Genomic DNA, 26,024 nt, shown 5'->3' on the forward strand with positions numbered 1-26,024 from the left:
TTTTTTTTTTTTTTTTTTTTTTTACACATAATCTCTACAGCCAACGTGGGGCTCGATCTCACAATCCTGAGATCAAGAGTCACATGCTCTTCCGACTGAGCCAGCCAGGCGCCCTCTAGGCCCGTTTTAGAGATGAGGATACTGAGGCCGGATGGGTGAAGGCTCTTGCCTAAGACCACTCAACAAAGAGGTGGCAAAAGTGGGGTTCAAACCCACTGCCCTTGGGGCCTAGACTTTTAACTGCTGTTGTGCTGGTATTTTCAAGATGGTGGCATTCTGGGAGTGGTCCCCAGAGTTTGTGTCCCTGAAGTTCTGTCTCTCTCATCTCAACATGCAGGGTCATGGAGTCCTAGAGATGCCCTCAGGCACTGGGAAGACAGTATCCCTGTTGGCCCTGATCATGGCATACCAGAGGGTAAGTGACCCCTGGGCCTGCGGAGGCGGGCAGAGGGAAGGGGTCCAATGGGGGCTGAGCCCATTGTCACTGGCAGGCGTATCCACTGGAAGTGACTAAACTCATCTACTGCTCGAGGACTGTGCCTGAGATTGAGAAGGTGAGCCAGGGCCAATCCTGGGGCTCCCCCAGTCCCGCAGGACTTGTTGGTCCCCCTGGTGGTTGCCCTCATAGCTTTGGGGGGTGTTGGGGAAGCTGGAGAAGGGGCTGGGCCAGGCTGGGCAGGGTCTCATGCTGGAGTCCCCTCCTTCCTCGATGAGAACAGGTGATCGAAGAGCTGCGAAAGTTGCTCAACTTCTATGAGAAGCAGGAGGGTGAGAAGCTACCATTTTTGGGGCTGGCTCTGAGCTCCCGGAAGAACCTGTGTATTCATCCTGAGGTGCGTGCCCATTTCTCCCCTTGCCCCCAAGCCTCAGGATTGAGGAAACTTCCATCCGACCAGTCCTAGATCCCCAAACCAGACCTCTCAGGGAGACAGGCAGGGACCAGTTGCAGACTTCTCATGCATCAAATTCTGACTTCTGATGAGGCGGCCCAAACACACCTTCTCCCTAGCCTGAGAGGTTAAAAGGCAGTTCCTGGAGTCTGGCAGGTCAGGTTTCCTGGCTTTGAAACTTAATAGTCATGTATTCTTGGATAGGTGATTTTTACAGTGGGGTTTCAGTCTTCCTTTCTGTAAAATGAGGGTAATTAATTATTGGCTTCATACAGTTGATCCGATTGGGCAAGGGGGGGGAGAAGGTGGGTGAGATGGGCAAAGGGGGTCAAAATGTACAGACTTCAGTTATAAAACAAATAGGTCACGGGGATGTAATGTGCAGCATGGTGACTATAATTAATAATACTGTATTGTCTATTTGAAAGTCACTAAGAGAGGCGCCTGGCTGGCTCAGTCTGTAGAGCATGTGATGCTTCATCTCCCGGTTATGAGTTCAAGCCCCACGTTGGGTGTAGAGCTTACTTAAGGAGATAGAAAAGAAAAATTGTAACTGTGTGGTGATGGATATTAATTAGACTTACTGTGGTGGTCATTTTGCAGTATTTACAAGTATCAGATCATTATGTTGTACCCCTGAAACTAATAGAGTATTGTAAGTCCATTGTATCTCAATCATTAAAAAAAAGATTAGGCGAGATAATGTAGTGTACGGCCCTTAGCACGTACAAAATACTAAAACATTAGAAATCATCATGATATTTATATATAACATATGACATGTAGAATATTAGTTAAATTATGTTACAAAACTGTTGTTCTTGGGGCACCTGGGTGGCTCAGTCGTTAAGCGTCTGCCTTCTGCTCAGGTCATGATCCCAGGGTCCTGGGATCGAGCCCCGCATCGGGCTCCCTCTCAGCAGAGAGTCTATTTCTCCCTCTCCCTCGCTTGTGTGTGCTTTCTCTCTCTCTTTCTTTCATAAATAAATAAAAATAGATTTATTTAAAAAAATAGAACCTCCCCTGATTTTTAGGCTGGCCAAGTTTCTGGGTGTTTTAGTGTTTGCAAAGATAAAGCAGTTATTCTTTTTTTTTTTTTTTTTTTAAAGATTTTATTTATTCATTTGAGACACAGAGATAGAGAGAGAGCATGAGCAGTGGGAGAGGCAGAGGGAGAGGGAGAAGCAGACTCCCAGCTGAGCCAGGAGCCCGATGTGGGACTCCAGGATCATGACCTGAGCTGAAGGCAGACACTTAACCATCTGAGCCACCCAGGCGCCCCAAAGCAGTTATTCTTAATCTACATGCTAAAGATTATTCAAGACTTGATTTTTTTTTTTTTTAAATCGAGGTAAAATTGACATAACATTAGTTTCAGGTGTACAGTGTAATGATTCGGTATTTGTATATATTGCAAAATGATCAGCATGGTAAGTGTAGTTAATATCTGTCACTTCACATAGTTAAACAATTTTTTTTCTTGTAATGAGAACTTTTAAAATCTCCGTTAGGAGCTTGGAAATATGCAATATGGTATTTTAAACTAGAGTCTCCATGCTGTATGTTACATTCCTAGGACTTACTTATTTTATAACTGGAAGTTTGCACCTTTTGAGCACCTTCACCCCTACCCCCTCACCTCTGGCAACCATGAATTTGTTCTTTGTGTGTATATATATATATATATATATATTTTGAAACTTTTTTTTTTTTTTTTTTAAAGATTTTATTTATTTATTTGAGAGAGAATGAGAGAGAGAACACATGAGAGGGGATAGGGTCAGAGGACGAAGCAGACCCCCGGCCGAGCAGGGAGCCCGATGCGGGACTCGATCCCAGGACTCCAGGATCATGACCTGAGCCGAAGGCAGTCGTTTAACCAACTGAGCCACCCAGGCGCCCAATATATATATATATATTTTTAAAGATTTTACTTATTTGTCAGAGAGAGCACAAGCAGGGGGAGAGTGGGAGCCCACTGAGCAAGGAGCCCGGAGCCCGACACGGGACTTGATCCCAGCACTCTGGGATCATGACCTGAGCTGAAGGCAGACGCTTAACGACTGAGCCACCCAGGTGTCCCCTTTTTTTTTTTCCTTTATTTAAGATTTTATTTTTTATTTTTATTTATTTTTAAGGATTTTATTTATTTGACAGACACAGCGAGAGAGGGAGCACAAGCAGGGAGAGTGGGAGAGGGAGAAGCAGGCTTCCTGCGGAGCAGGGAGCCCAGTGCAGGGCTCGATCCCAGGACCCTGGGATCATGACCTGAGCTGAAGGCAGACGCTTAACGACTGAGCCATCCAGATGCCCCAAGATTTTATTTTTTATAAATTTTTTTTTAAAAGATTTTATTTATTTATTTGAGACAGAGAGAATGAGAGAGAGAGAGCACATGAGAGGGGGGAGGGTCAGAGGGAGAAGCAGGCTCCCTGCCAAGCAGGGAGCCCGATGCGGGACTCGATCCCGGGACTCCAGGATCATGACCTGAGCTGAAGGCAGTCGCTTAACCAACTGAGCCACCCAGGCGCCCAAGATTTTATTTTTTAAATAATTTCTGTACCTGACATGGGGCTCGAACTCATAACCCCAAGATCACTGTAAGAGCCTAACAGTTGCACTGCTCTTACACGCCACCCCCCCAACCATGGTTAAGTTCTCAGGTATCTTAAAAGTTTCCCCCAGACTTCCTCATTCTCCCCCCAGACCGAACAGGACAGCCCCCTATCCCACCTAGCTGGCAGGTGTAGAGCCCTGGGTTTGAGGAATGGTTGAGCTTCTTGGCACTAAGCTGTCCCCCCCCCCCCCGCCCCCAGGTGATGCCCCTGCGCTTTGGGAAAGACGTCGACGGGAAATGCCACAGCCTCACGGCCTCGTACGTGCGGGCGCAGTACCAGCAGGACCCCAGCCTGCCCCACTGCCGCTTCTATGAGGTACCTGCCAACTGGGCTGAGGGAGGGAGGGCAAGACAGCTGCAGCAGCCAGCCTCCCTGACCCTCAGGTACCCTCTCACCCCAGGAGTTTGATGTCCATGGGCGCCAGGTGCCCCTCCCTGCTGGCATCTACAACCTGGATGACCTGAAGACCCTGGGACGGCGCCAGGGCTGGTGCCCCTACTTCCTCGCCCGCTATTCGGTGAGGAGGCTGCTGGGGGCCGGCCTACAGCCCGCCTGCCTGCGCATCCGTCTGTCTGTCCGTTAGCTTCTATCTGCCCCTTGCCCGTGTCTGTCTCGCCTCACCTCTGTGGGCCTGGGAGGGCGGACGCGGTGGGGTGCAGGGTGGGGGGTGGCGGGGCAGGGCGCGCTCGGGTAGGCTGGGCTAACCCTGCCCTCCTCGGCCCCCAGATCCTGCACGCCAACGTGGTGGTTTACAGCTACCACTACCTCTTGGACCCCAAGATTGCAGAGCTGGTGTCTAAGGAGCTGGCCCGCAAGGCCGTCGTGGTCTTTGACGAGGCCCACAATATTGGTGAGTCGGGAGCGCGGGCGGCCGGGGAATCCGGGCCCTCCGCCGCCGCTCCAGCAGCTCCAGCGGCCTGAGCCCGGCCTCCTCCCTTGTCTTCTCTAGACAATGTCTGCATCGACTCCATGAGCGTCAACATCACCCGCCGGACCCTCGACCGCTGCCAGGGCAACCTGGAGACCTTACAGAAGACGGTGCTCAGGTGGGGGCTCTGTCCGCTCCACCTGGTGCCCACCCGCCCCTGCCATCTGGCCCCCGCCTCTTCTGCCCGCCTTGCCCCCAGGGCCACCAGCCCTGTTCCCGCGCCCCCGCCCCCACATGCCCCCCTCCCCCGCAGGATCAAGGAGACCGATGAGCAGCGGCTGCGGGAAGAGTACTGCCGCCTGGTGGAGGGGCTGCGGGAGGCCAGTGCCGCCCGGGAGACCGACGCCCACCTGGCCAACCCCGTGCTTCCTGACGAGGTGCTACAGGGTGAGCCGCGCGTCCCCCCGCCACCCGCTTCCTGTCCCCTGCCCGCGCCGCCGTGGTGGCTGACGCCTTCGTCCCGCAGAGGCTGTGCCCGGCTCCATCCGCACGGCCGAGCACTTCCTGGGCTTCCTGCGGCGGCTGCTGGAGTATGTCAAGTGGCGGCTGCGGGTCCAGCACGTGGTGCAGGAGAGCCCCCCCGCCTTCCTCAGCGGCCTGGCCCAGCGCGTGTGCATCCAGCGCAAGCCCCTCAGGTGAGGCCCCACGCGGCTGGGGGGTGGTGTCGGGTCCCCACGGGGGCGTGGGGCAGACCCTGGGCCTTCCCTGAACCTCGGCCTCCGTGGCTGGGGCCACCACGTTGCTGGTGTCGGGAGTCAGTGATCCAGGTAGGAGGATCGCGTGTGATGGCCGACCCGCGGGCCGCCTCTGAGCTGCTCCTGGGTCCCTGTGCTGGGCAGGAAACTGGCAGGCGACACGTGGCTTCCTCAGAGGGCTTACCTGAAGAGCGCTTGATGGAGGGACTGCTGACACGGGTGGGCAGGGCAGAAGGGCCCACAGGGGGCCTGGGCACTTGTAAGAGCTCAGGAATTCCCACCTCAAGCCATGGTGGCACGGGAGGGAGTGGTCCTGGAGTGGGGCTCCTGACAAGACCCAGCAGGGGGTGAGCTGGGGAGGGGGTAGAAATGCCGTGGATCCCCTGGACCCCCGTCTCCTCCTGCTGGTGCTTCTCTCTCTCCCCTGGAAGTCTGAGGGCAGGAACACCCCCCAGGCAGACTGTGGGGTGGGTCAGTCTCCCCAGCACAGAGCAAGCAGAGCGTGGACCTGGGAGTGGGGTGGGGCCTTCTCTACTGTTCCTTTGCTGTTTTGGATAAGTCACTGGTCTTTTCTGAATCTCCATTTCCTCCTCTGTTGAATGGGTAGGGGGTCATCACTTTTACTCTCTCCGGTTTCTGTGGTGGTTAAATGAGAAAGCAGTGGTAGAAGTAACTCACCCTGTCTTGAGCACCAATGATGAGCTAAGCACTTGACTTTCTGCATCTTGTGGAGTCTCAGTACGGCGTCCCTGGCTGCAGATGAGGACAGTGTGGCCTAGAGACGGCAAGCCATCGCCCAGGGTCACACAGCACCTTGTGGGGGAGTCGTGTGAAGCCAGGCCTGTAGGGCTCCGAAGGCCCTGGCCACCCTGCCTCTCGGGGTGGGGCGGCCCTCGGGGTGGCGTCGTCTGTCCTCCTTCATCAGGGACTCGTGAGGGCAAAGATAGGATCCTAGCCAGTCATGTTCCCTGAGCGCCTGCTCTGTGCTCTTTGACCAAGGACCTGCATGAGATTGTGTGACCACGTGACTAGAGCGTCTGCTCGCTGGTCGGTGTGTGCAGTTGGAGAGTGTGGAGTCACGGGTGACTGAAACAGCCCCAGTCTGTCCCCACCAAGCACCCAGTCACCTGGGAAGGCGTGTGTGCGGGCTGACGGAGGAGGGGGGGTCACTATCCCGTTGGCGCTCCGCCGCCCCCCTGACCCCACCTGGCCTCTGCACCAGATTCTGTGCCGAGCGTCTCCGCTCCCTCCTGCACACCCTGGAGATCTCTGACCTTGCCGACTTCTCTCCACTCACCCTCCTGGCTAACTTCGCCACCCTCGTCAGCACCTACGCCAAGGGTAAGCTCCTGCCTCGGCAAGGAACACCCCCCCCCCCCGCCCCCCCACCCCGGCAGCCAGAATCAGGATCCCAGCAGAGTCCAGAGGCTTGTCTGTGGGACTGGGACACTCAGGACCTTGTAGGGCTGGGCTCAGGAGTTTGGGCTTTGTTTCGAGTGCAGGGAGGTTCCACAGATAGGTCTTGAGTTAGCCAAGCCTCGTGCTCGGATTAATATTTTTGGAGGCTCCCTCTGGCTGCAGAGTGGAGTAGGATGGGGGATGAGGCCAGAGGAGCTCTTGGGGGGGAGGGTCGCTCACCCTGTAGGGCGTGGTAAGGAGTTGGCCCTTCTACTCCCGGGAAGTGGGGAGCCATGGGAGGTTCTGAGCAAGGGAGGGGCCGGGATCTAGGGCACGATGGGTGAAGGAGAGGGGCTGGAGAGAGAGGTGGGACCCGGTGCCTGGGGTTGGGGGCAGGGAGCTGAGTGCAGTGCTCAGGTATCCAGCGTGCCAGGAAGAGGGGAAGTGGTCCTGAGGCTTCACTGGTCAGCATTCCCTCCCCTCCTCAGCGTTAAGCTGGCCAAGGGCTCAGTCTGATCCCTGGCGATTACTGCTCTATCCCGGAAACCAGGTCAGGACTCCTGACACCCTGCACCAGCCCAGAGGATGGAGAGGCTGTCCCCCAACCCCAGCACCTGTTAGCAGCGAGTCCCATGAGAAGCTTCCTTCTGTGTCCATCCCCCTGTCCCACCCCATCTTCCTTCTGGGACTGGCTTTCTCTTCTCCTCCCCACTTCCCCATCCACCAACACTTCACGTTCTTTTACCTGGAACATCTGTCCCAATATTCCTCAGGGCCCAACTACTTACCTCCTCCTCTTTTTCAGTTCTTGCCTCGCTAGAGATGTCCCTTCTTCCAGGAAGCCCGCCCTGACCCCTAGGCTGGGTCAAGCTCCCCTCCTCTTGGCTCCCCTGTCCCAGCCCTGTCTACTTTGAGTGGTCACTCTCTGGGGACAGGACTGTGTCCCCATCATCAGACTTTGAGCCCTGAGAGGGCAGGGCCGGAACTGTCTCAGTTCCCACTGTTTTCCCCAGTACAGGGCTGGGCACAGAGGACATTTTTGTTTTTGTTTTTGTTTTTAATTAAGTGAAACTGAATATGTGAATTCATTCATTCACCTATTTTTTCAAAAAATGGGCCAGGCCTAACACTGAGGAAGTGACAGGAACACGGAGGGACCTTATTCCTGATCTCTGGAACTTACATTGCAGAGAGGAAGACAGGTAGCAAAGACTCAAAATAATTCCAGAAAGGGATAGTTTTCACAAGAAACAAAAGTGTTGCCATGTTGGAGCATGCCTGCAGTGGCCAAGGAAGGCCTGAGGCACTGACATTTTTTTTTTTTTTTAGATTTATTTATTTATTTATTTATTTGAGAGAGAATGAGATAGAGGGCATGAGAGGAGGGAGGTTCAGAGAGAGAAGCAGACTCCCTGCCGAGCAGGGAGCCCGATGCGGAACTCGATCCTGGGACTCCAGGATCATGACCTGAGCTGAAGGCAGTCGCTTAACCAACTGAGCCACCCAGGCACCCGAGGCACTGACATTTGAGCTGAGTTTCAAATGACCAAATGGAACCAGCTGCCTGGGAAAACTTTTCAGGCTGTGGGGCCAGCAAGCGCAAAGGCCCTGGGGTGGAGTGAGCCTGGTGGTTTTTGAAAGTTAGGAGGTGGCCTATGAGCCAGGAGGAAATGGGTCAGTGTGGCAGGGTCTCACAGATAATTTTGGACTCTGGAAGGGGCCTGGGGAGCTGTGCAGGGCTTCTGAGCAGGGCGGGGATGTGACCTGACTCAGGATTTCACAGGGTGCCTCTGGCTGCTGGGAAGGGAGCAGGGCTGGGAGCTGGAGGCCCAGGGAGGTGACTGCAATAGTCCAGGCTAGAGTTGATAGTGGGGGAGGGGGTGGGGAGAGTGGTCAGATTGCAGATAGGCTTTGGAAGCAGAGCTGACCTGCCTGATGGTTTAGATACAAGAATCATGGCGGAGGGCTCCAGGCTTGGGCTTGAGTCGTGGTGTGGGAGAGTCTGAGGAGTGACCGTTTGGTGCTCTCTGCTCATGATGCTCCCTGAGTGGGTGTCAGCCCTGGGAGAAGCGGGCAGTTGGGGTGTACTTTGAACTCCCGATGCCTGGGTTTTAAGCTTGAGAACTGTGGCCCACCAGTCACTAATGGGGCAGGAGAGAGTGGCCGGGTGGGTGTGGCAACGACTGGTGACCAGGAATCTCACCTGCTTGTAGGTTTCACCATCATCATCGAGCCCTTTGATGACAGGACCCCCACCATTGCCAACCCCATCCTGCACTTCAGGTGAGACCCGACCCAGTGTTGGGGGTGTGAACAGACCACGCGGGCACCAGCGGGGTCCTCATCACCTCGTCTGCTTCCTACAGCTGCATGGACGCCTCACTGGCCATCAAACCCGTGTTCGAGCGCTTCCAGTCTGTCATCATCACATCTGGGGTGAGGACCCTTCTCCGCCCCCAGTGCCCAGCCCTCAAGTGTGAGGCTCCTGGTTGCTGCCCAGTTCTGCTAAGATCCCTCCTGCTGTCCCTGCTGCAGACCCTGTCCCCACTGGACATCTACCCCAAGATTCTGGACTTCCATCCTGTCACCCTGGCAACCTTCACCATGACGCTGGCCCGGGTCTGCCTCTGCCCCATGGTGCGTGGGAGAGGGTGGGTGCTGGGCCAGGGGAGGTGGGCCGCCTTTCCTCCCTCTGTCCCCCGCTGCTGTTGAGGCAGGAGAGTGTTACAGCCGAGGGCACAGACTCTGGATTCAGACAGATCGGGGCTGGATGGTACCTCTCCCTGTGGGTGTGACTCCCCAAGCCTCAGTTTCTAATCTGTAAAATGGGAATGCAGCCTCCCTGACCTCCCAGGTGGTTGAGGGGATAGTGAGAGGGCGGGTATAAAACGCTTATGTGGCCCAGGGCCTGGTGCCGGTCGGCACTCAGTCAACGTCTTGGTTAACGTGGGCTCTGCCTAGTTTGTCCTCTGGCCGTGACCTTGATGATGACGACCCTTCTGCTCTGCCTCAGTCTCCTTTGTAAAACAGGCATCATAACGTGGGCCCTCCATCCCTTATCTGAATCCCTTGGGCCAGATGTATTTTAGAATTGAGAATTTTCCAGACTAAAAAACAAAGCACATGCTGTGTGCTATGTGGCCTTCCCAGCGGGGTTGGGGCAGCTCCCGCCAGTGGAAGTCCTAGTTCAGCAGGAGCATGTTTTGGGACTTCAGACTAAGGCGGCTAAGTCAGGACTCTGGACAGACTCAGGTGAGGGCGGGTTTTGCTACTGGAGGAGTTGGCGCCGAAGTGAACTGTCTGGAGTTTCTTGGCCTTTGGAATTGCCCTTCACGGGCTGGGGACTGGTGACGGCCACGTCCTACACCGTGGTCTGTGGAGTTGCTGGTGGGGGGGGGGGGGGCGCACCCGTGGCTGGTGGCTGCCGAGGTCGTGGTGAGACGCTTTCTCCGGGAACTGCCGGGCCCGGACGCCGGGGCCGGGAGCGCGTGCTTGCTGGTCAGCCGCGTGAGCAGACTCGGGCTCAGTCCTGCCGCCGCCGTGGGTTTGCCGCGTGCCCTGGGGCAGGCAGCTCACCTTCTCCGGGCTGGAGGTTGTCACCCGTGCCGTGCAGATAACAGGGGAGCCGACGGCTCAGTCCGTGACCTCGGGTCTGTAAGAAGCTGAGCCCGGCACCAGCAGTAGGTGCTGCCGTTTGCTTAGCGTGACGTCTCTCGCTCTCTGCAGATCATTGGTCGTGGCAACGACCAGGTGGCCATCAGCTCCAAGTTTGAGACCCGGGAAGATATTGGTATGCTGCTCGTGGGGGCGGCTTGCATGGGTTCTGAGAGGCCAGGCTGCAGCAAGCTGGCACATAGCCCCGAGTCCAAGTGGGGTTACACAGAGGTTACCTCTTGCTCATAGTATGTGCCGCCGTGGGTTGGTGGGGGCCTGCCCTGTGTCTCCTCCCCCTGGGGACCTTCCCCACTGGATGCGTCACTGCGAGGGTGAGGGGTGGCAGGAAGGATCCTGGTAATGGTGCTGTGCCTCATAAAGGTGTTCACCCGGAAGTGACCCACGGCTGCTTCTGCACTCATTGGCGAGGGCAAGTCACATGGTCACATCTAACTCCAGGCTGTCCTCCCAGGGGCCTGGAAAGACAAGTGGAATGTGTGTGAACAGCCCTCCAGGTGGCCTCGGGGATTTCTAGGAACCCCAAGTTCAAGACGGGGCATTAGATAGGAAAGTTCTTTTTTTTTTTTTTTTTTAAAAGATTTTATTTATTTATTTTGAGAGAGAGAGAATGAGAGACAGAGAGCATGAGAGGGAGGAGGGTCAGAGGGAGAAGCAGACTCCCTGCCGAGCAGGGAGCCCGATGCGGGACTCGATCCCGGGACTCCAGGATCATGACCTGAGCCGAAGGCAGTCGCTTAACCAACTGAGCCACCCAGGCGCCCAGATAGGAAAGTTCTGATGGGGGGCGGAGCGGGACCTGCGCACAACCTCTGACCACTCCCCCCCGCCCTCCCCCCGCCGTCCCCAGCGGTGATCCGGAACTATGGGAACCTCCTGCTGGAGATGTCCGCCGTGGTCCCTGATGGCATCGTGGCCTTCTTCACTAGCTACCAGTACATGGAGAGCACTGTGGCCTCCTGGTATGAGCAGGTACGCCCAGCCACCCGCTCCCCGGGGGGGGCTCCACTCTTTTCAGCCCCCGCCTCTCTCCCTCTGTGTGTTGGCTTCGTTTGTCTCGTGTTTTAAGTGGTGACATGTATCGTAGGTGACAGGACAGTGTATAAAACACATACGAACAGTTCACAGAACAAACGGTGTATACTTTAGTCCCCCCTGCCTTCCCCCCACATCCAGGTTAAAAACTCAAGAGCCCCTGCGGGACAGTGCAGGGGTGAGGTCACAGAGTGTTCTGGAAATGGGGCTCACCGCAGCCAGGCCCTGGGGGGCCGGCAGGGGGGCCGTCGTGACCTCTCCACTTCTCGTGCATCATGGCCCAGCTCTCGGGTAGTGAAGGCAGGCGCTTCTTTAGGGTGAGATGAGAGAACTTGGCTGAGCCACACTCCAGGGAGCGGGGTGGGGGAGCCTTGTCCACTTGGTCAAGACCTTGGTCTTGTCCTCAGATGGGCGCTTTCCACACCGTGGGAAAGGTGGCTGCTGGCCACCCAAGTCCACATCCTGAGTCTTGTATGTCCTATTTAGGGAAGCTTTGTCTGCCCCAAGGTCCTGAAGATCACCTCCTGTGTTTCTTCTAGAAGCCTCGTGTTAGCTTTCACATCTGGTCTGTGAGGTACCTCACATCTTTGTGTGTGGTGTAAGGTCAGGGTCGAGGTTCTTTGTCTCCCCCTGTGGAACTCCAGTTGCTGCAGCCCCATTCACTGGAAAGTACTGTCCCCCCTGAATGGTATGGGTGAGCCATCGGTGTGCGAGTGTGTTTCTGGACCCTCCATTCTGTCACACCGGTCTGTCCCTGCGTCTGTCCTTGGTTGCTGTCACAAAGCTAGTGCAGTGTCACGGAAATCTCTGGGCAGCCCCGGCCTGGCCTACATCAGCCCCTCCACTAAGCACCAGCTGGGGGGGGCGGAGTGTCCTAATGGGCCATCTTGGGCCATATGCCTGCCCCACTTGCCCGAAAGATGGGGTGCGGGGATGGGTTCCGTGCCTGGAATCACAGAGCTTTCCTCCAGGAGTGAGACCGGCCCGCAACCCCCCCCAGCGCCCCCCCGAGTCTCTGCTGGCCGCTGGGACCCTGGGACCGAAGCGGGTGGCCGCACAGGAACCGGGGCAGAGTTGACCGGAGCCAGGATGCCTGTGCCTTAAGCCGCTTCCTGCCAACCCACAGCCTGACCTGCCTGCTGTCCTTCCCAGGGCATTCTTGAAAACATCCAGAGGAATAAGCTCCTCTTCATTGAGACGCAAGATGGGGCCGAGACCAGCGTCGCCCTGGAGAAGTACCAGGAGGTGGGCATGGGCGCGGGGGGGCAGGGGGAGGGCCAGGAGACTGCACGCAGGGGGCCCGGAGGACGCAGCTCTGGGGGACCTAGCGCCTGTCTCGGCCTCCCCTCCCCAGGCCTGTGAGAATGGTCGTGGAGCCATCCTGCTGTCCGTGGCCCGGGGCAAAGTGTCCGAGGGAATCGACTTTGGTGAGTGGGCCAGGCTCTCCCCGTCCCCAGGTGCCTGCATGGGGCTCTGGCTGTTTCCCCCAGCGGACCGCCCCCCCCCAACAGCCTGACCTCCCCCTCCCTCCGGCCCCCTTCCTGTGCTCGCCCCCCCAGTGCACCATTACGGGCGCGCGGTCATCATGTTCGGCGTCCCCTACGTCTACACGCAGAGCCGCATCCTCAAGGTGAGCAGCCCCGGGGGCCGCTCGGAGGGATCGGGCCTGGGCTGGCATGCGGGAGGGGCGGGAGGGACCGCTCTGCTCTCTTCTCTCGGGCAGGCACGGCTGGAGTACCTGCGGGACCAGTTCCAGATCCGAGAGAATGACTTTCTCACCTTCGACGCCATGCGCCATGCGGCCCAGTGTGTGGGCCGGGCCATCCGGGGCAAGACAGACTACGGCCTCATGGTCTTTGCCGATAAGGTGCGGGTGCAGGGGCCTCTGCCTACCAGGCTGTCCCCCTTTTCTAGATGGGGAAGGAGGCCTGGGCTCCGGTCCCCCCCCCGCCCCCCCGCACTGGGGGCCTGATGTCTTCCCTCTCTCCCTCGCCCTTCTGCTGAAAGCGGTTTGCCCGGGCAGACAAGCGCGGGAAACTGCCCCGCTGGATCCAGGAGCACCTCACCGACGCCAACCTCAACCTGACTGTGGATGAGGGAGTCCAGGTTGCCAAGTACTTCCTGAGGCAGATGGCTCAGCCATTCCACCGGGTGAGCTGGAGGGGGCCTGGCCTGCCCTCAACACAGGGGTGTGTGTGCGCGTGCCCACAGGCCAGGGGGCCCAGGGGCGCGGCCAGAGTCCTTCTCCATCTGGGAAAGCAGCTGGCTTCCCTCTCCCTCCTCAGGCCTGGCTTCTGTTTCCAGGGGGATGTTCCCCATTCGATGGGTGTTTCTAGATTCAAACATTCTGCCCCAGGGAGGGCCTGTGGGGACGCGCTACAGTCGTCCGGCCCACCCCAGAGCTGACTCCTCTCCCCCCCTCCAGGAGGACCAGCTGGGCCTGTCCCTGCTCAGCCGGGAGCAGCTGGAATCCGAGGAGACGCTGCGGAGGATAGAGCAGATTGCCCAGCAGCTGTAGCTCAAGGTGCGGACAGGGCCGTAGCAGTGCATGCGGTGACTCCGGGGGCTCACCTGGCCCTGGGGCCCAGCGGCTGGGAGGTGGCCTCAGGTCCTCACAGGAACCTCAGGCAGACATTCCTGGCTTCCAGATCTACAGCCTTTAATCAGAGGAGAACGGGGAGCCCCATACCGTGGGTGCCCCCAAGAGGTGGGGAGCAACTTGGGGAAATGAAAGGCCACCCCCTCACCCCTTCCCCATTCTTCCTGAGAAGCTGCAGCCACGCAGTCCTGTCACCTTCAGTGGGGGCCCAGGTCCTGGGTGTTGGTGCTGAGGGTCCGCGAGACCTCGCCCGGGTGCTGACTGGGGAACTGCGGACAGGCGCAGGGGAGGGGTGGGCAAGGGGCAGGACCCGGCCCGTCCCTCCCCCGGCCCTTCTGTTCTTGGGTCCCTTCCCACACCAGCCTGGCCCTGCCAGCGTGCCCCCCAGCCCCTCTCACCTGGGGCCCAGCAGCCTTTGGAACATCCACGTTTAGCATGTTGAGCGACAGGGCTCTCTTCATCCTGTGAAGAGAGGGTGGCAGTGTCTGCCTCCCACTCCGGGCAAGACCTGCCTGGCACCGGATGTGACTGTACGGGTAGGAGAGGGGAACCGTGGAAGGTTCTGGAACAGGACAGGGAGTGGGGTGGGTTGCAGAAGCTGCCTGCTCGGATCAGACACTCACCCGGCTGCCCCTGCCACCCCCTCGCCTCGGAGACGGGAGACCAGCTTCTCACTTCCACGCCTTAGCGACTCCCGGATCTTGGATAAGGAGCTGCTCCGACGAAGGGTCTGGGGAGGGCGCCCAGGACCAGTCAGTGCCCCCCTTCTCCTCCAGTCCCCGCCCCAGGAGCGAAGCCCATCCTCCCTCCTCACCTGTTCTGCGTCACCAGCTGTGCCTGTGTTGGGGGCTCCTAGGAACAGAGGGGACAGTGCAGTGGGGACATGGAGCAGTTACCTGGGGGGGGCAAGGGCGGGGCCGGGGGCTCACCCAGAGGGGCAGGCAGGTCCTCGCGGCTCAGGATCTCTCGGTACAGCTCTTCTGCTTGCTGGTACTTGTTCTGTTTCAGGTAGGCTGAGGCCTGCGGGGAGGGTGGGTGATCGTGGCTCAGATCTGGAGCGCCCCCGGCGCATCTTCCCCTCCCCCCACCTCGTGACCTAGGGCAGGTGACTGGTTCCTGCTCCACCCTGGGCTAGTGACACCACCTTTGTGCCTCAGTTTCCTTATTTGCAAAATGGGACGAAAGGAGCACCTATCTCTTAGGGTCCTTTAAGAAATGGATGGTCCTTTCCCTTAAGGACTAAGAAGGGGGTCTAGAGCTCAATAAACATCTGACACTGTCATCTGACCCCACCAACTTGCGTGTTTCCTGTGGCTTCCATGTCCTCTACGTGCCTAGTGATCTCACGAGTCGGCGCAGATCAGAGGCCAAGATCTTAGAGGGCCCCTGCTCCAGCGGCTCACTTGAGCCAGTGGGTGTCTCTCCTGGGGGACCCCTGGCGGTCAGCCCCAGGGCCGAATTGTACCTGCGCCCCGCACCGCCCTCACCAGGTTATTCTTGGTCTTGGCCACGTTTGGGTCGTTGGGCCCTCCCAGGGCCTCATAAATGCTCAGGGCTCGGGCATAGTGCTGCTCCACCTCCTCGAACTTTCCCTGGTTCTGGCAGAGCAAGGCCAGGTTGTTGAGCTGCTTGGCCACGTCCGGGTGGTCGCTGCCCAGGACCTAGGGGTTGGGGGGGATGGGTGTGATACTGATAGCCGCAAGGGGGGGGGGTCATGAGGAAAGGTTCATAGGACCAATGGGGAGTTAGGAGATTGTAGACCAGAGGGTAGAAGTTGCACAAACAGGCTTAATCAGGTCAAGGTGGTCATATGGGATTAGAAGGTCAGGACTGGGCTGGGAGGCATATGAAGTGATGTAGGAGGAGGAGTAGAGTCAAGATCAGATGGAGTTCATTAAAGGTCAAGCATAGTGGGGTCATGAGATTATCTAGGCTCAAACTGGGGGCTCACAAGAGCAGATGGGAAGGACATCATAGGATCAGGGTCACAAGGCACGAGCCACTGAATTGAGCGCATCAGGATCAAGTGGGAAGGGCCCGTGGGGGTGGGCAGCGGGGGCCGGTGGACCAGGGACTCCACGGGGGTGGGCAGTACCTTCTCCCGGATCTCCAGGGCTCGCTGGCACAGGGGCTCTGCCTCCCGGTACCGCCCCCGCTTCCCATAGAGCACCGCCAGGTTGTTGAGGGTGGCGGCCACCTGCAGGGTAGGGGAGGCAGGTCAGGGTGTGTGTTGGGGCGGGGGGGAGAGGCAGGGCCCCACAGCCCTCACTCCTGGGCCCCCACTCACTGCAGGGTGCTCAGGGCCTAGCGTCTGCTCCCGGATCTGCAGGGCATCGTGGAGAAGGTCTGTGGCCTCCTTGTACTTGTTCTGGTCCCTGTGAGGTGGCCCAGGGACGGAGGGGGGTCAGGCACGCTGGGCTGTCACCCTTCCGCGGTCCCCTGTGGGTGTCTCCACTGCCTTCCAAGTCGAGCACAGGCTCCCTCTGCTGGCAAGCCCCCGGTCCCTTCCCCACGCTGTTGGGGTCTCTCACGCTGACGACTCCTCGCCTGGGTCACCGCGGCTTCCCCCGGCCCCACCCACCCAGGTGCCCCATGCTGGCAGAGCAGGACCCCAGCTCCCGCGCCCCCAACGACGAGTCCAGGGCCGGCTGCGGTCTCACCGGTATACCAGCGCCAGGATGTTGAGCATGGTGGCCACGTCGGGGTGGCAGTGGCCTGAGCTCCGCTCCAGGTCCTCCAGGGCCTGGCGGCACAGCGGTACAGCAACCTCGTAGCGGCCCTGGCCCGCGTACTGGATCACGAGGTTGTGCAGGGTCCGAAGGCGGGCGGGGATCTCGTAGCCCCCCTGCTGAGCCGCGGCAGCCCCCACTGCCTCGGGGTCTGTGGGCGGCCGCCGGGCATCAGGGCGCCGCCGGCCTCCCAGCCTTTCCACCGCGTAAAAGGGGACACCTCCCCCAGGACTACAGCTGCCCCACGGGCACCTGGGGTGACGGGCCCCGCACCGGGCCTCTGAGGTCGGGACCGCAGGCGTCTAGCTGGTCCGTGGGACCTGAACACGGGGTCTGCCTGGCCGGCGGCGTGGTGGCCACCACGCCTGGTTTCACGGCTTCCAGCCTCGGCCGTCACCCACCCTGACCCAGCCCCTTGGCCTCGTGCTCCCCTGCGCGGACACCCACCTCGGGGTCTCATGGTCCCTCCCCAGCCTCAGCCTCTCGTCCTCCGGGGCTGAGCGGCCCCACAACTGCAGGATCCCCGACACCCACCTTTCCTTTCTTCCTCCTCACTGGGGAACAGGGAGGCCAGGCTGTCTCGGCGAGGGGGGGATTCAGGCCGCTGCGGAGGGCAGGAAAGGGGGGGTCAAGAGGGCTGGGAGTTTGCTTTAGAGACCGGGGTCCTGGATCTCCGGGTTTGAGGGAGGCAGTGGTCAGGAGCCTCGGTGGGGGGGGGTGTTCCTGAGGGCTTGGGGAGGATCTGGGGGCTTTGTGGAAGCCGGAGGGGGCGCTTCTGTGGACATTCTAGTGGGTCTGGAGGTTGTGGAACTCTGTCAGGGGTCCAGAGCTTTGGAGGGAGGATCTAGGGCACGGCGGGGGCTCCCGGGGGGGGTACAGGTCTGTGGGGTGTCTAAGGAGGATGAGGCCCAGCACCCGGCCCAGCCCGGCAGCACCTGGCTCCCCGCGGGCGGGTCATACTGCCGCAGCTGCCCCAGGAACTCCAGGTGGCTCTTCTCCTCCTCCAGTTGGGCCACGGCCGCCTCACTGGCCCGGAGCCGCCGCTGCGTCTCCTCCAGCTCCTCCCGCAGCCATGAGTTTTCCTGGGCCAGCCGCCGGGCCTGCGCTCGCAGCCGCTGCTTCTCGGCCTCCAGCGAGCCCACGTGCGCCGACAGGGCGAGCAGCACCTGCGTGGGCCCGGGAGTCAGGGGCCCGACCCCGAGCACCCCCACTCCGCCCAGGGTCCCCCGCTTCCATGGTACTCAAGGTTGTGCAGGGGCTCCCAGCGGCCATACCCAGATCCTGTCCAGGGACCCTTCTGATCTCACCCAGCCACACAAATTACATGTAGGGACACTTCATATTCTACCCATGTGACCCCAAAGTCTCCCCAGGACCCAGAGTTCTATAGATGGATGCCATTTGGTTCAGGGGCCCCTGCACCACACCAGGACCCCCTAATGCTGCCCAGGAATCCCATTTCCGGCCTAGCGCCTCTCCTCCCCAGGCCTGGCTCCCCACCCCCACCGCATACCTGTCTCCCTCATCCCCAGGCCTCCTCCCCGCTCTGAGCCTCACCCGCATAGCTGGAGAGCTGGTCCCCTCATACCTGGGCCTCACCCAGTCCCAGCTCGATGGCCTCCAGCGCATGGCTCACCACCTGCTGCTTTTCTTCCAGCAGCTCCAAGCCGGCCACCAGGCCCTGTCCCGCCAGGGCCTCAGCCAGGTGCCTGGCCAGGCCATGGTGCTCGGCCCGCAGGGCCTCCAACCCCTGCACCACTTGTCGGGTCTGCCGCACCAGCTCCTCGGGGCTCAGGCACTCTGGGCCCAGCCCCACGCTTCCAGGGGCTGCCACCTGCACTGACATTGCTGCTCCTGGGGGGGTTGGGGAATCGTCAGCCTGTATGCCATTCGGGCCCAGGAGGACCCTTCCCGACTGTCTCCCTGTCCAGCCATCCCGGCTGGCCCTCTGTCCCCACGCCCTCCTCACTCCGGCTGGCTCCCTGTCCCACACCCGTCCCAGCCAGCCGGCAACTGGGAACATCCTAGTCTAGCTCTGTCCTCAGCCCCGGGCCCTGCCCCGAGGGCAAGTCCAAAACCCCACGTATAACTAACCCAAAGAGGGCAAACAGTGGTCTCGTGGTCTCTCACCTGCCCTCAGCTCACCTGGCCAGCCCCGTCCACCCCAAGGGCCCCAGATCCCCGGGCCCAGGACACCTCCCGGCCGTGTCACCTGGACTGGACGCCCCCGCCTCTGCCGGGCGCTTGGGGCGGGGCGTGTGGAGGCGGCCTCTCCATGAGCTCATTCTTAGGGTGTTTTGTTGGGAACCAGTCAGACCACTGGGGGTGGGGTGGGGCGGGAGGACAGGGCCAAGGGGCTGGGGCGCCGGAAGCAGAGGAGCCCTCTAGGTTTGGGGGGATCAGGACGGGGGCGGCTCACGTGTCAGCTCCCAGGACCTGAGGAGCTGACAGACCCAAGGGAACGGGCTCCACCCTCCACTGCAGACAGGCTCAGCCAGCCCAAGGCATGGTGGGACACACGTGTGGCAGCCACAGCCCAGGGATGTCACACTAGCCGTGTGACAACTCAGAGTCTGAGGCCTCGATGCTACTGGGTGGGGGTCCCAACAATGTGGTTGTCTGTGGGTGACAAAGTCAATGACAGCTCGTGGTGCCCTTATACACACACCATACACACACACACACAGTCCGCTCCCAGAAATAGACCCCAACACACGCACACCCTCCCTTCTTACACAACGCGACACACGCATTCTCCTCTCAGAAATCGAAACATGCTTTCTTCTTTCAAATACAGTGCAATATATACATACTTTCTCAGAAACACACCCGCTCATACACACGCTCCCCTCTCAGAAATACAACTCAACGTACACACACTCCTTTCTTAAAAATAGAATGTGATAAACATTCTCCTCTCAGAAACACGACATACTCTGGACATGCTCTGTCTTCTCTAAAAAATAAAACTGAATACAGTCCCACACATCCGCATTTTCCTTTCAAAAAACCTAATACAGGGGCGCCTGGGTGGCTCAGTCGTTAAGCGTCTGCCTTCGGCTCAGGTCATGATCCCGGGGTCCTGGGATCGAGCCCCGCATCGGGCTCCCTGCTCAGCGGTGCGTCTGCTTCTCCCTCTACTCTTCCCCCGGCTCGTTCTTGCTCTCTCTCTCAAATAAAATCTTAAAAAAAAAAAAAAAACTAACACACTAACTCGGGCACACACACACACATATACTCTTTAGAAATAACACACGTAGGGGTGCCTGGGTGGCTCAGTCGTTAAGCGTCTGCCTTCGGCTCAGGTCATGATCCCAGGGTCCTGGGATCGAGTCCCGCATCGGGCTCCCTGCTCTGCGGGAAGCCTGCTTCCCCCTCTCCCACTCCCCCTGCTTATGTTCCCTCTCTCGCTGTGTCTCTCTCTGTCAAATAAATACATAAAATCTTAAAAAAAAAAAAATAACACATGTACGCTCTCCTCTTGGAAAGACAACCCAACACACAGGTCTATTTTCCTCTCAGGGATAAAAGCCAACACACACACACACAAACTCTGTCCACCCCGCACCCCCCACTGTGAAAAGATAACCAAATCACTCACATTCAGTCTGTCTCCTTGCACTTACCCCCACGACACACCCCTCTCCCGCACTCACACGGTCCTGCAAGCAGCTAACTCTCCATCACGTGCCTCCTCCAGGCACGTGTGCACACGCACACACACTCACTCCTAGGAGTCACTGCGGACCTGTCACCTCCTTCCCCACTTCCTCCAACACCTCGCCAGGCCAGCCAGGGATTCACACACCCGCCCGCAGCACGCACGCAGACACACAGAGCTCCAAATGTGAGCATATCAGTGGTTCCTGAACACAGACTCAGCCGTCCTGTCCCAGGGGGGTGCCCACGACAGGCACAGGCAGCGGTGGAGACAGATCATCCACGGTTTCTGCGTGTACCCTCTAGTCCACCATAAGCAGCCCAGTGGTTTGGGTACCTCCGCCCGTGCTCACGATCATATACCTTGAGACACACAGTAGGGAAGGCACATCAGCCATGGATTTTATATTCTGCAGGCTCTCACCTGCCATCAATCTCTACGTATATGTGGGGCTTTGGCCAAGCCCTCTCGCTATACGTATGTGTGTGCATATCACACCGTACTCAGAGTCACACACAAGCCCCACAAAGTCAGGTTCACATAAGTTCACGGAGAGTCATTCTGACAGCTCCAACCATTTTTCACACGATTTTGCCCACACTCAGTCCCGCGAACAACTCCCTTTCACGCACGCACAACCGCACAGCTGACGGTGTTAATCACAGGCAGGCCCTGGCCATCCATGCGGCTTCCCGCACCTTACAGGCAGACAGACTGCCCAGCCCCGCAAAGCTCTGGGTCGCGCACCTAATCCTACAAACAGTTCACCTCCCTCCCCCACCCCCAGCCCCCACCCCCCGCAGTAGACTCACAATCAGAGGTCGCCCACGTGTTCCTATCTCCGAAACAGCTCCACATCATTCCCACAGTCCCTCGGCGCCCGCGCAGGGTTCCACGGACCGTCCGTCTGCCTTTCTTACCGGTACCCACCGCCTGACGCCATCGCTCGCACACCTGAGCCTCTTACACCATCAGACACACCTGAGCTGCCTACACCATCACACACACCTGGGCTTCCTACACCGTCTCTCACACGCACCAGCTCCACTCCCACACCAGCAGGCAGGAGGCCCCCACCACGGCCAGCCCCCTAAACCACACACCTTGCCCCTGGCGGGCCGGCCCAGTCCCGCGCACCCGGGCTTCCCCAGCCAGGCCGTCACAAGGGCCCCCTCCCTCCCCCCAGGCCCCGCCCCGTCTTCGCTCCTGTTTACCTGCGCCCTGGGCGGGGGGGCGCCCCAGCTGGGCCTCCGGACCCGGCGGGGGAGCCCCAGGGCGGGGCAGGGGGGCTCCCAGGGGCCCCAAGGCCCGTCCCCGTCGCCAAGCCAGCGGGCCCAAGGGTGCGCCGGGCCCAGCCCTCCCCCTCCGCCCCCACCCCCATCCTCGCGGTCCCCGGGACTCCCGCCCGGCACTCGGGGGGCCCACCTGAGCGCGGGCGGCTCCGGGACCCGCTCCGCCGGGATGCGCCCGGCCGCGTCCCGCACAGCGCGCACGCCCCGCAGTTCCCAGCTGAGCCCCGAGTGTCAGGCCGCTGGCGGCTCCTCCGAGGGGCGGGGCGGCCGGGAGCCCCGCCCCCGCAGGTGAGGCCGACCCCGCCCACCGCCCGGCTCCACTGGAGCCCCGCGGCCCCGGCCCTGAGGCAGTAGCAGAATCAGCGCCGACGAACCCGTGGCCTGTCGGGCCCGGGGAATCCGAGGACGATTCCAGCGCGCTGGAGTCTGGAAAGCCGGCTTTCAGCGCAGCTGGAATCTTGGAAACTTTGGATCCCAGACCGACGGCTTTCTTTCAGTGCCTGCCGCCCGGCCTTTCCTTTGGCTGTGCCCCCTGCTTGGACCTCTCTTCCCACAGATCCCATCCGTTAGTCTGGGAGCTTCTCAAAGGCCGCTTCCTCCGAGAGGCCTTCCCTGACTGCCCCTCCCAAATTACACCGTCTCACCAAAACACTACCGCATTCCCCTGCTTGATCTTGTTCACAAAACTTTCCAGGGCCTAAAATTATTTTATGTAACGTGGTCATATTATGATGTTTCATCACATTATTGGCGAGGTAATTGTAATGGCTAAAAATTGGGCTCTGGGTTTGAAGTTGATTCCAGCACTTACTGGCTGTGAAGGCCTTGGGCAAGTAATGTAACTTCTCTGTGCGTCAATTTTCTGAATCTGTAAACTGGGGAAGGTCAAAGGCTGCGAGGATTGAATGAGTTAGCGTATGGATAGGGCTCTGTATTGTCAGCACTGTATCTTTAGCAGAACAGAGCCTGGTGCAAAGTACGTGCTCAATAAGTATTTGCTGAATGGTTGACTGAATGAATCAAGTCTTAGAAACGTAAATTGGCCAAAGCTGGGCGCACAGGATTCTCACATCATAGAATTTGGTTCAACGCGACGCTTTTCCAAACTCCTGCAGTACCTGGGTCGCTGCACTACAGGATGTGTCCAGCAGAGGGCGCTGCTGGCCCGTGGTCCAGACCCCAGACTACAGCGCAGATCCGCACCTTTCCTCAGAGCCACGGCCAACCTGCTCTCTGCTACCTTGTTCTCTGAGCCCCAGTGCAGATGTTCCCTCCTCCAGGAAGCCCTCTCCGACCCCCAAGGCTGGATGAGACATTCCTCCCCGGCTGTGGCAGCCTCCTGGGCTCCCATGACTCAGCCCTGCCACTCTGGGTCGTCGCTGTCTTGAGGACAGGTCTGTCTCCAACATTGGAATGCAAGTCCCAGGAGGGGACGGTCTCAGGCACCATTGTGTCCCCAGGCTACCCAGCACAGGCCGAACACAGAGCGAATTGTTGGGCGAAGAGCTGTTGATTGAATAATGGGAAATAAAACTCAAACTCATGCTCTAACTTCCCCAGGTATTTCTAGGGAACAGGGTAGAAGGGGGCAGACAAACCCTTCCCTCCTCCCCGCACGGGGTTGGTCTCAGGGTGCTGAACATCAGTTCTGGATCTGCCACGAGCTTACGAAGAGGCAGTGCAGGGCCTGGAGCCGGGTGCAGGTCCCAGCTCCATCATTTGCGGGCTGTGTGACCCCTGAGCCGGGAACGAACTTCTCTGGGCCTCAGGTTCCAGGTTCCAGGTTCCAGGTAACTTACTTTGTGAGGCTCTTGTGGGGATTAGTGAATAATCCCTGTAAAAGGCTTAGAACAGAGTAGCACGTGGTAAACACTGTGTGTATGGGGGGTGGGGGTGGGGGTGGCAATTGGAGCCAGGCAGATCTGAGTTCAAATTCTGATCTTGCCATTTCCTTTCCATATAACCTGGGGCAAGCAATGTTTCTGAGCACCTATTTTTCAAGTCTATAAAACCTGAATGATCACGCTCCCCACATAGCGTAGTGCTGAGGATTAAATGGGATCAAGGCTGAAAGGAGACAGTGTTGACTAAGGTGACCATTTCTTTCGGCCGGTCCTGTGTCAAGCACTTTTGCACAACACCAGTGAGGGCTGGGGGTTCTGAGTTCTTACCCAGGGTGGGCCCTATGCCACGTCTTGTAAATTAACTCTGTGAATGTACACCAACCGAATAGGGTAGGTGCCATGATTATCTCCATTCCACAGGTGAAGGAGATGAGGCACAGAGAGCCAAGTGACTTGTCCAAGATCACACAGCCAAGGATTAGCAGAGCCCCTGAATCCATACAGCCACCCCCTGAGGTAGGCATTATTACTAGCCCCATCTAAAGATGAGGAAGCTGAGGCTCAGAGGAAGATCTGTTGCCCAAGACCACCACCAAGAAGGCACTCAACAAAACCCCCATCCTATCACTGAAGGCCTCAGTTTGCCATGTCAGGAAAATGGGTAGATGAGTTGGGGGATTTTTCTCTTCACCTCCTGGCCACAGTTTTTATTTTTTTTTATTATTTTTTTAAGATTTTATTTTTAAGTAATCTCTACACCCAATGTGGAGCTCAGACTTATAGCCCTGAGATCAAAAGTCACACGCTCTACTGACTGAGACTCTATTGAGCTGGGTGCCCTTTTTGGCCATAGTTTTTAAAAAGCTCACCACTTTTTTTTGTTTTAAAGATTTTATTTATTATTTGAGAGAGAGAGAGAGAGCACATGAGAGGGGGGAGGGTCAGAGGGAGAAGCAGACTCCCCGCTGAGCAGGGAGCCCGACGCGGGACCCGATCCTGGGACTCCAGGATCATGACCTGAGCCGAAGGCAGTCACTTAACTAACTGAGCCACCCAGGCGCCCTCACCACTTTCTTTTTAATATAAAAAGTTAAGCACTGTTGGGGCACCTGGGTGGCTCAGTCAGTCGTTAAGCGTTTGCCTTCGGCTCAGGTCATGATCCCAGGGTCCTGGGATAGAGCCCTGTATCGGGCTCCCCGCTCGGCGGTGAGCCTGCTTCTCCCTCTCCCACTCCCCCTGCTTGTGTTCCCTCTCTCGCTGTGTCTCTCTCTGTCAAATAAATAAATGAAATCTTAAAAAAAAAAAAAAGAAGTTAAGCACTGTCAGAAATGATATTCACAGAGAACAAGAGACTATAGACTGAAAAGTAGGTCTTTGTCTCGCCTTGATCCCGAGACGCCCTTCCCAGAAGCAAACATGATTACTGGTTTCTAATATCCATCCAGAAATATTTCATGGATATGAATTGTGTGTGTATGTATGAGCGTGAGTGCCCATTTCAGAAAAACACAAATAAAAAGAGCCTTACCTGTGGAGGTAGGCTGAATGATGGCCTTGACGTTGGGTGCAGTCATGTGACTTGCTTTGGCCAATGGCAGAGCGACGGTCCTGCTGGGTCTGAGCTTGGACCTCCAGAGGCTGAGAGTGTTTCCTTTTGTGATTGACGCAGGCATGAGAAAGGCTTCCCTTGTGTGGCTGCCCCTCTTCGGCCCACACCCCACAATGTTCAAAGAGAAACTGAGGCATGATACACATTTTAAGAGTTTATTTGAGCAAAAATCAATTTGAATCAGGCAGCATCTAACCTAGCAGATGGAAAGGAGCTCCGAGGAGCAGTTTGAAATGAAAGACCTTTTAGGCAGAAGGGAGCAAGAACAAGGAATTTAACTATGCCAAAGAGTGGGTTGATTATTGCAAGGTTACTTTTTCCTTTAGGGACTGGCAGGGGTCTATCAGGCAGATGACCTCACTCGTGCTGATCAGGTGATCCCTGACTGAGTGGTTTAAGATTCCATTTCTGGGAAAGCTGAAACTGTCTTAAGTCCTAGTTTGGTGACATGGGGCTTAGCATATGTGACTCCGTTTGGGGCCCCAGTGTCTTGTTTTTAACAGTATGGGGCAGAGCTTCCCAGCTGAGCCCAGTCCCTATCAGCCAACTCTCAGCCAACCCCACAACTGTTTTAAAGCTACTGCATATTGGGGTAGTGTGTTTCATGGCATTTTTGTGGCAAAAGATATATATTTTTTCCCACAGCATACCTTGGTGCTATGGTCTGAAGGTATGTGTTCCCTTCAAATTCATATGTTGAAATCCTAACCCCTAAAGGTGATGGTATTAGTGTGTGGGTCCTTTAGGAGGTGATTAGGTCATAAGGGTGGAGCCCTCATGAATGGGATTAGTGCTCTTAGAAAAGAGACTCTGGGCACCTGGGTGGCTCAGTCTGTTAAGCGTTCAACTTTTGGTTTCAGCTCAGGTCATGATCTCAGGGTCCTGAGATTGAGCCCTGCATCAGGCTCCCCGCTCATTGGGGGGGGGGGGGGGGCCTCTTCTTTTGGTTTTCCCCCTCCCCCCCCCCCCCCCCCCAAAAAAAAAAAAAAAAATCTTAAAAAAAAAAAAAAAAGGAGGCTCCACAGAGCTCCCTGATCCCTCCTCCCATGTGAGG

At 57.9% G+C, this 26,024-nt stretch overlaps 2 protein-coding genes across 11 annotated transcripts in view; one reads left to right on the forward strand and one right to left on the reverse strand.

Annotated features, from left to right (window-relative positions):
- The window catches only part of ERCC2 (ERCC excision repair 2, TFIIH core complex helicase subunit), a 15,217-nt gene extending 1,309 nt beyond the window's left edge, over positions 1-13,908 (forward strand). The window contains exons 2-22 of the mRNA XM_044911302.1: positions 338-415; positions 492-554; positions 720-833; positions 3,707-3,823; positions 3,909-4,025; positions 4,235-4,358; positions 4,458-4,554; positions 4,690-4,823; positions 4,903-5,071; positions 6,354-6,472; positions 8,743-8,812; positions 8,896-8,965; positions 9,065-9,166; positions 10,256-10,319; positions 11,052-11,173; positions 12,389-12,481; positions 12,591-12,663; positions 12,796-12,866; positions 12,960-13,103; positions 13,244-13,387; positions 13,662-13,908. Of these exons, the coding sequence (XP_044767237.1) occupies positions 338-415; positions 492-554; positions 720-833; positions 3,707-3,823; positions 3,909-4,025; positions 4,235-4,358; positions 4,458-4,554; positions 4,690-4,823; positions 4,903-5,071; positions 6,354-6,472; positions 8,743-8,812; positions 8,896-8,965; positions 9,065-9,166; positions 10,256-10,319; positions 11,052-11,173; positions 12,389-12,481; positions 12,591-12,663; positions 12,796-12,866; positions 12,960-13,103; positions 13,244-13,387; positions 13,662-13,754 (2,178 nt within the window). The 3' untranslated portion in view covers positions 13,755-13,908. The remainder of the gene's footprint in view (positions 1-337; positions 416-491; positions 555-719; positions 834-3,706; positions 3,824-3,908; positions 4,026-4,234; positions 4,359-4,457; positions 4,555-4,689; positions 4,824-4,902; positions 5,072-6,353; positions 6,473-8,742; positions 8,813-8,895; positions 8,966-9,064; positions 9,167-10,255; positions 10,320-11,051; positions 11,174-12,388; positions 12,482-12,590; positions 12,664-12,795; positions 12,867-12,959; positions 13,104-13,243; positions 13,388-13,661) is intronic.
- Positions 12,779-21,772, reverse strand: KLC3 (kinesin light chain 3). Of its 10 annotated transcripts, none has more exons than XM_044911305.1 (13): positions 18,777-19,575; positions 18,153-18,418; positions 17,500-17,730; positions 17,099-17,168; positions 16,496-16,715; positions 16,123-16,210; positions 15,931-16,032; positions 15,323-15,496; positions 14,765-14,855; positions 14,650-14,687; positions 14,234-14,297; positions 13,808-13,893; positions 12,779-12,974 (listed from the first exon to the last, which is right to left on the reverse strand). In XM_044911305.1, the coding sequence occupies exons 1-12, from the start codon at positions 18,847-18,849 to the stop codon at positions 13,841-13,843; spliced, it is 1,470 nt and encodes a 489-aa protein (XP_044767240.1). In that variant the 5' UTR covers positions 18,850-19,575; the 3' UTR covers positions 12,779-12,974; positions 13,808-13,840. The 10 variants fall into 10 exon arrangements, with proteins under 10 accessions (XP_044767240.1, XP_021537011.2, XP_044767239.1 ...); XM_021681336.2 differs by adding an exon at positions 14,459-14,565 and having other exon boundaries at positions 12,779-13,893; XM_021681337.2 differs by lacking the exons at positions 12,779-12,974; positions 13,808-13,893; positions 18,777-19,575 and adding exons at positions 13,950-14,104; positions 14,459-14,565; positions 21,651-21,772.
- Between the last annotated feature and the right edge of the window lie 4,252 nt (positions 21,773-26,024).

Source organism: Neomonachus schauinslandi, chromosome 16, assembly GCF_002201575.2.
Source record: "Neomonachus schauinslandi chromosome 16, ASM220157v2, whole genome shotgun sequence".
Taxonomy (NCBI): domain Eukaryota; kingdom Metazoa; phylum Chordata; class Mammalia; order Carnivora; family Phocidae; genus Neomonachus; species Neomonachus schauinslandi.

What these genes read in the sequence shown, in the direction of transcription:
- KLC3 (XM_021681335.2), bottom strand. Translation starts at nt 18,849, where the DNA reads ATGAGCTCATGGAGAGGCCGCCTCCACACGCCCCGCCCCAAGCGCCCG. An exon ending in ATCCTGGCGCTGGTATACCG is followed by an intron (nt 16,211 to 16,495) that starts GTGAGACCGCAG and finishes GCCACCTCACAG; the next exon opens with GGACCAGAACAAGTACAAGG. An exon ending in CAGCTGGTGACGCAGAACAG is followed by an intron (nt 14,566 to 14,649) that starts GTGAGGAGGGAG and finishes CGCCCTCCCCAG; the next exon opens with ACCCTTCGTCGGAGCAGCTC.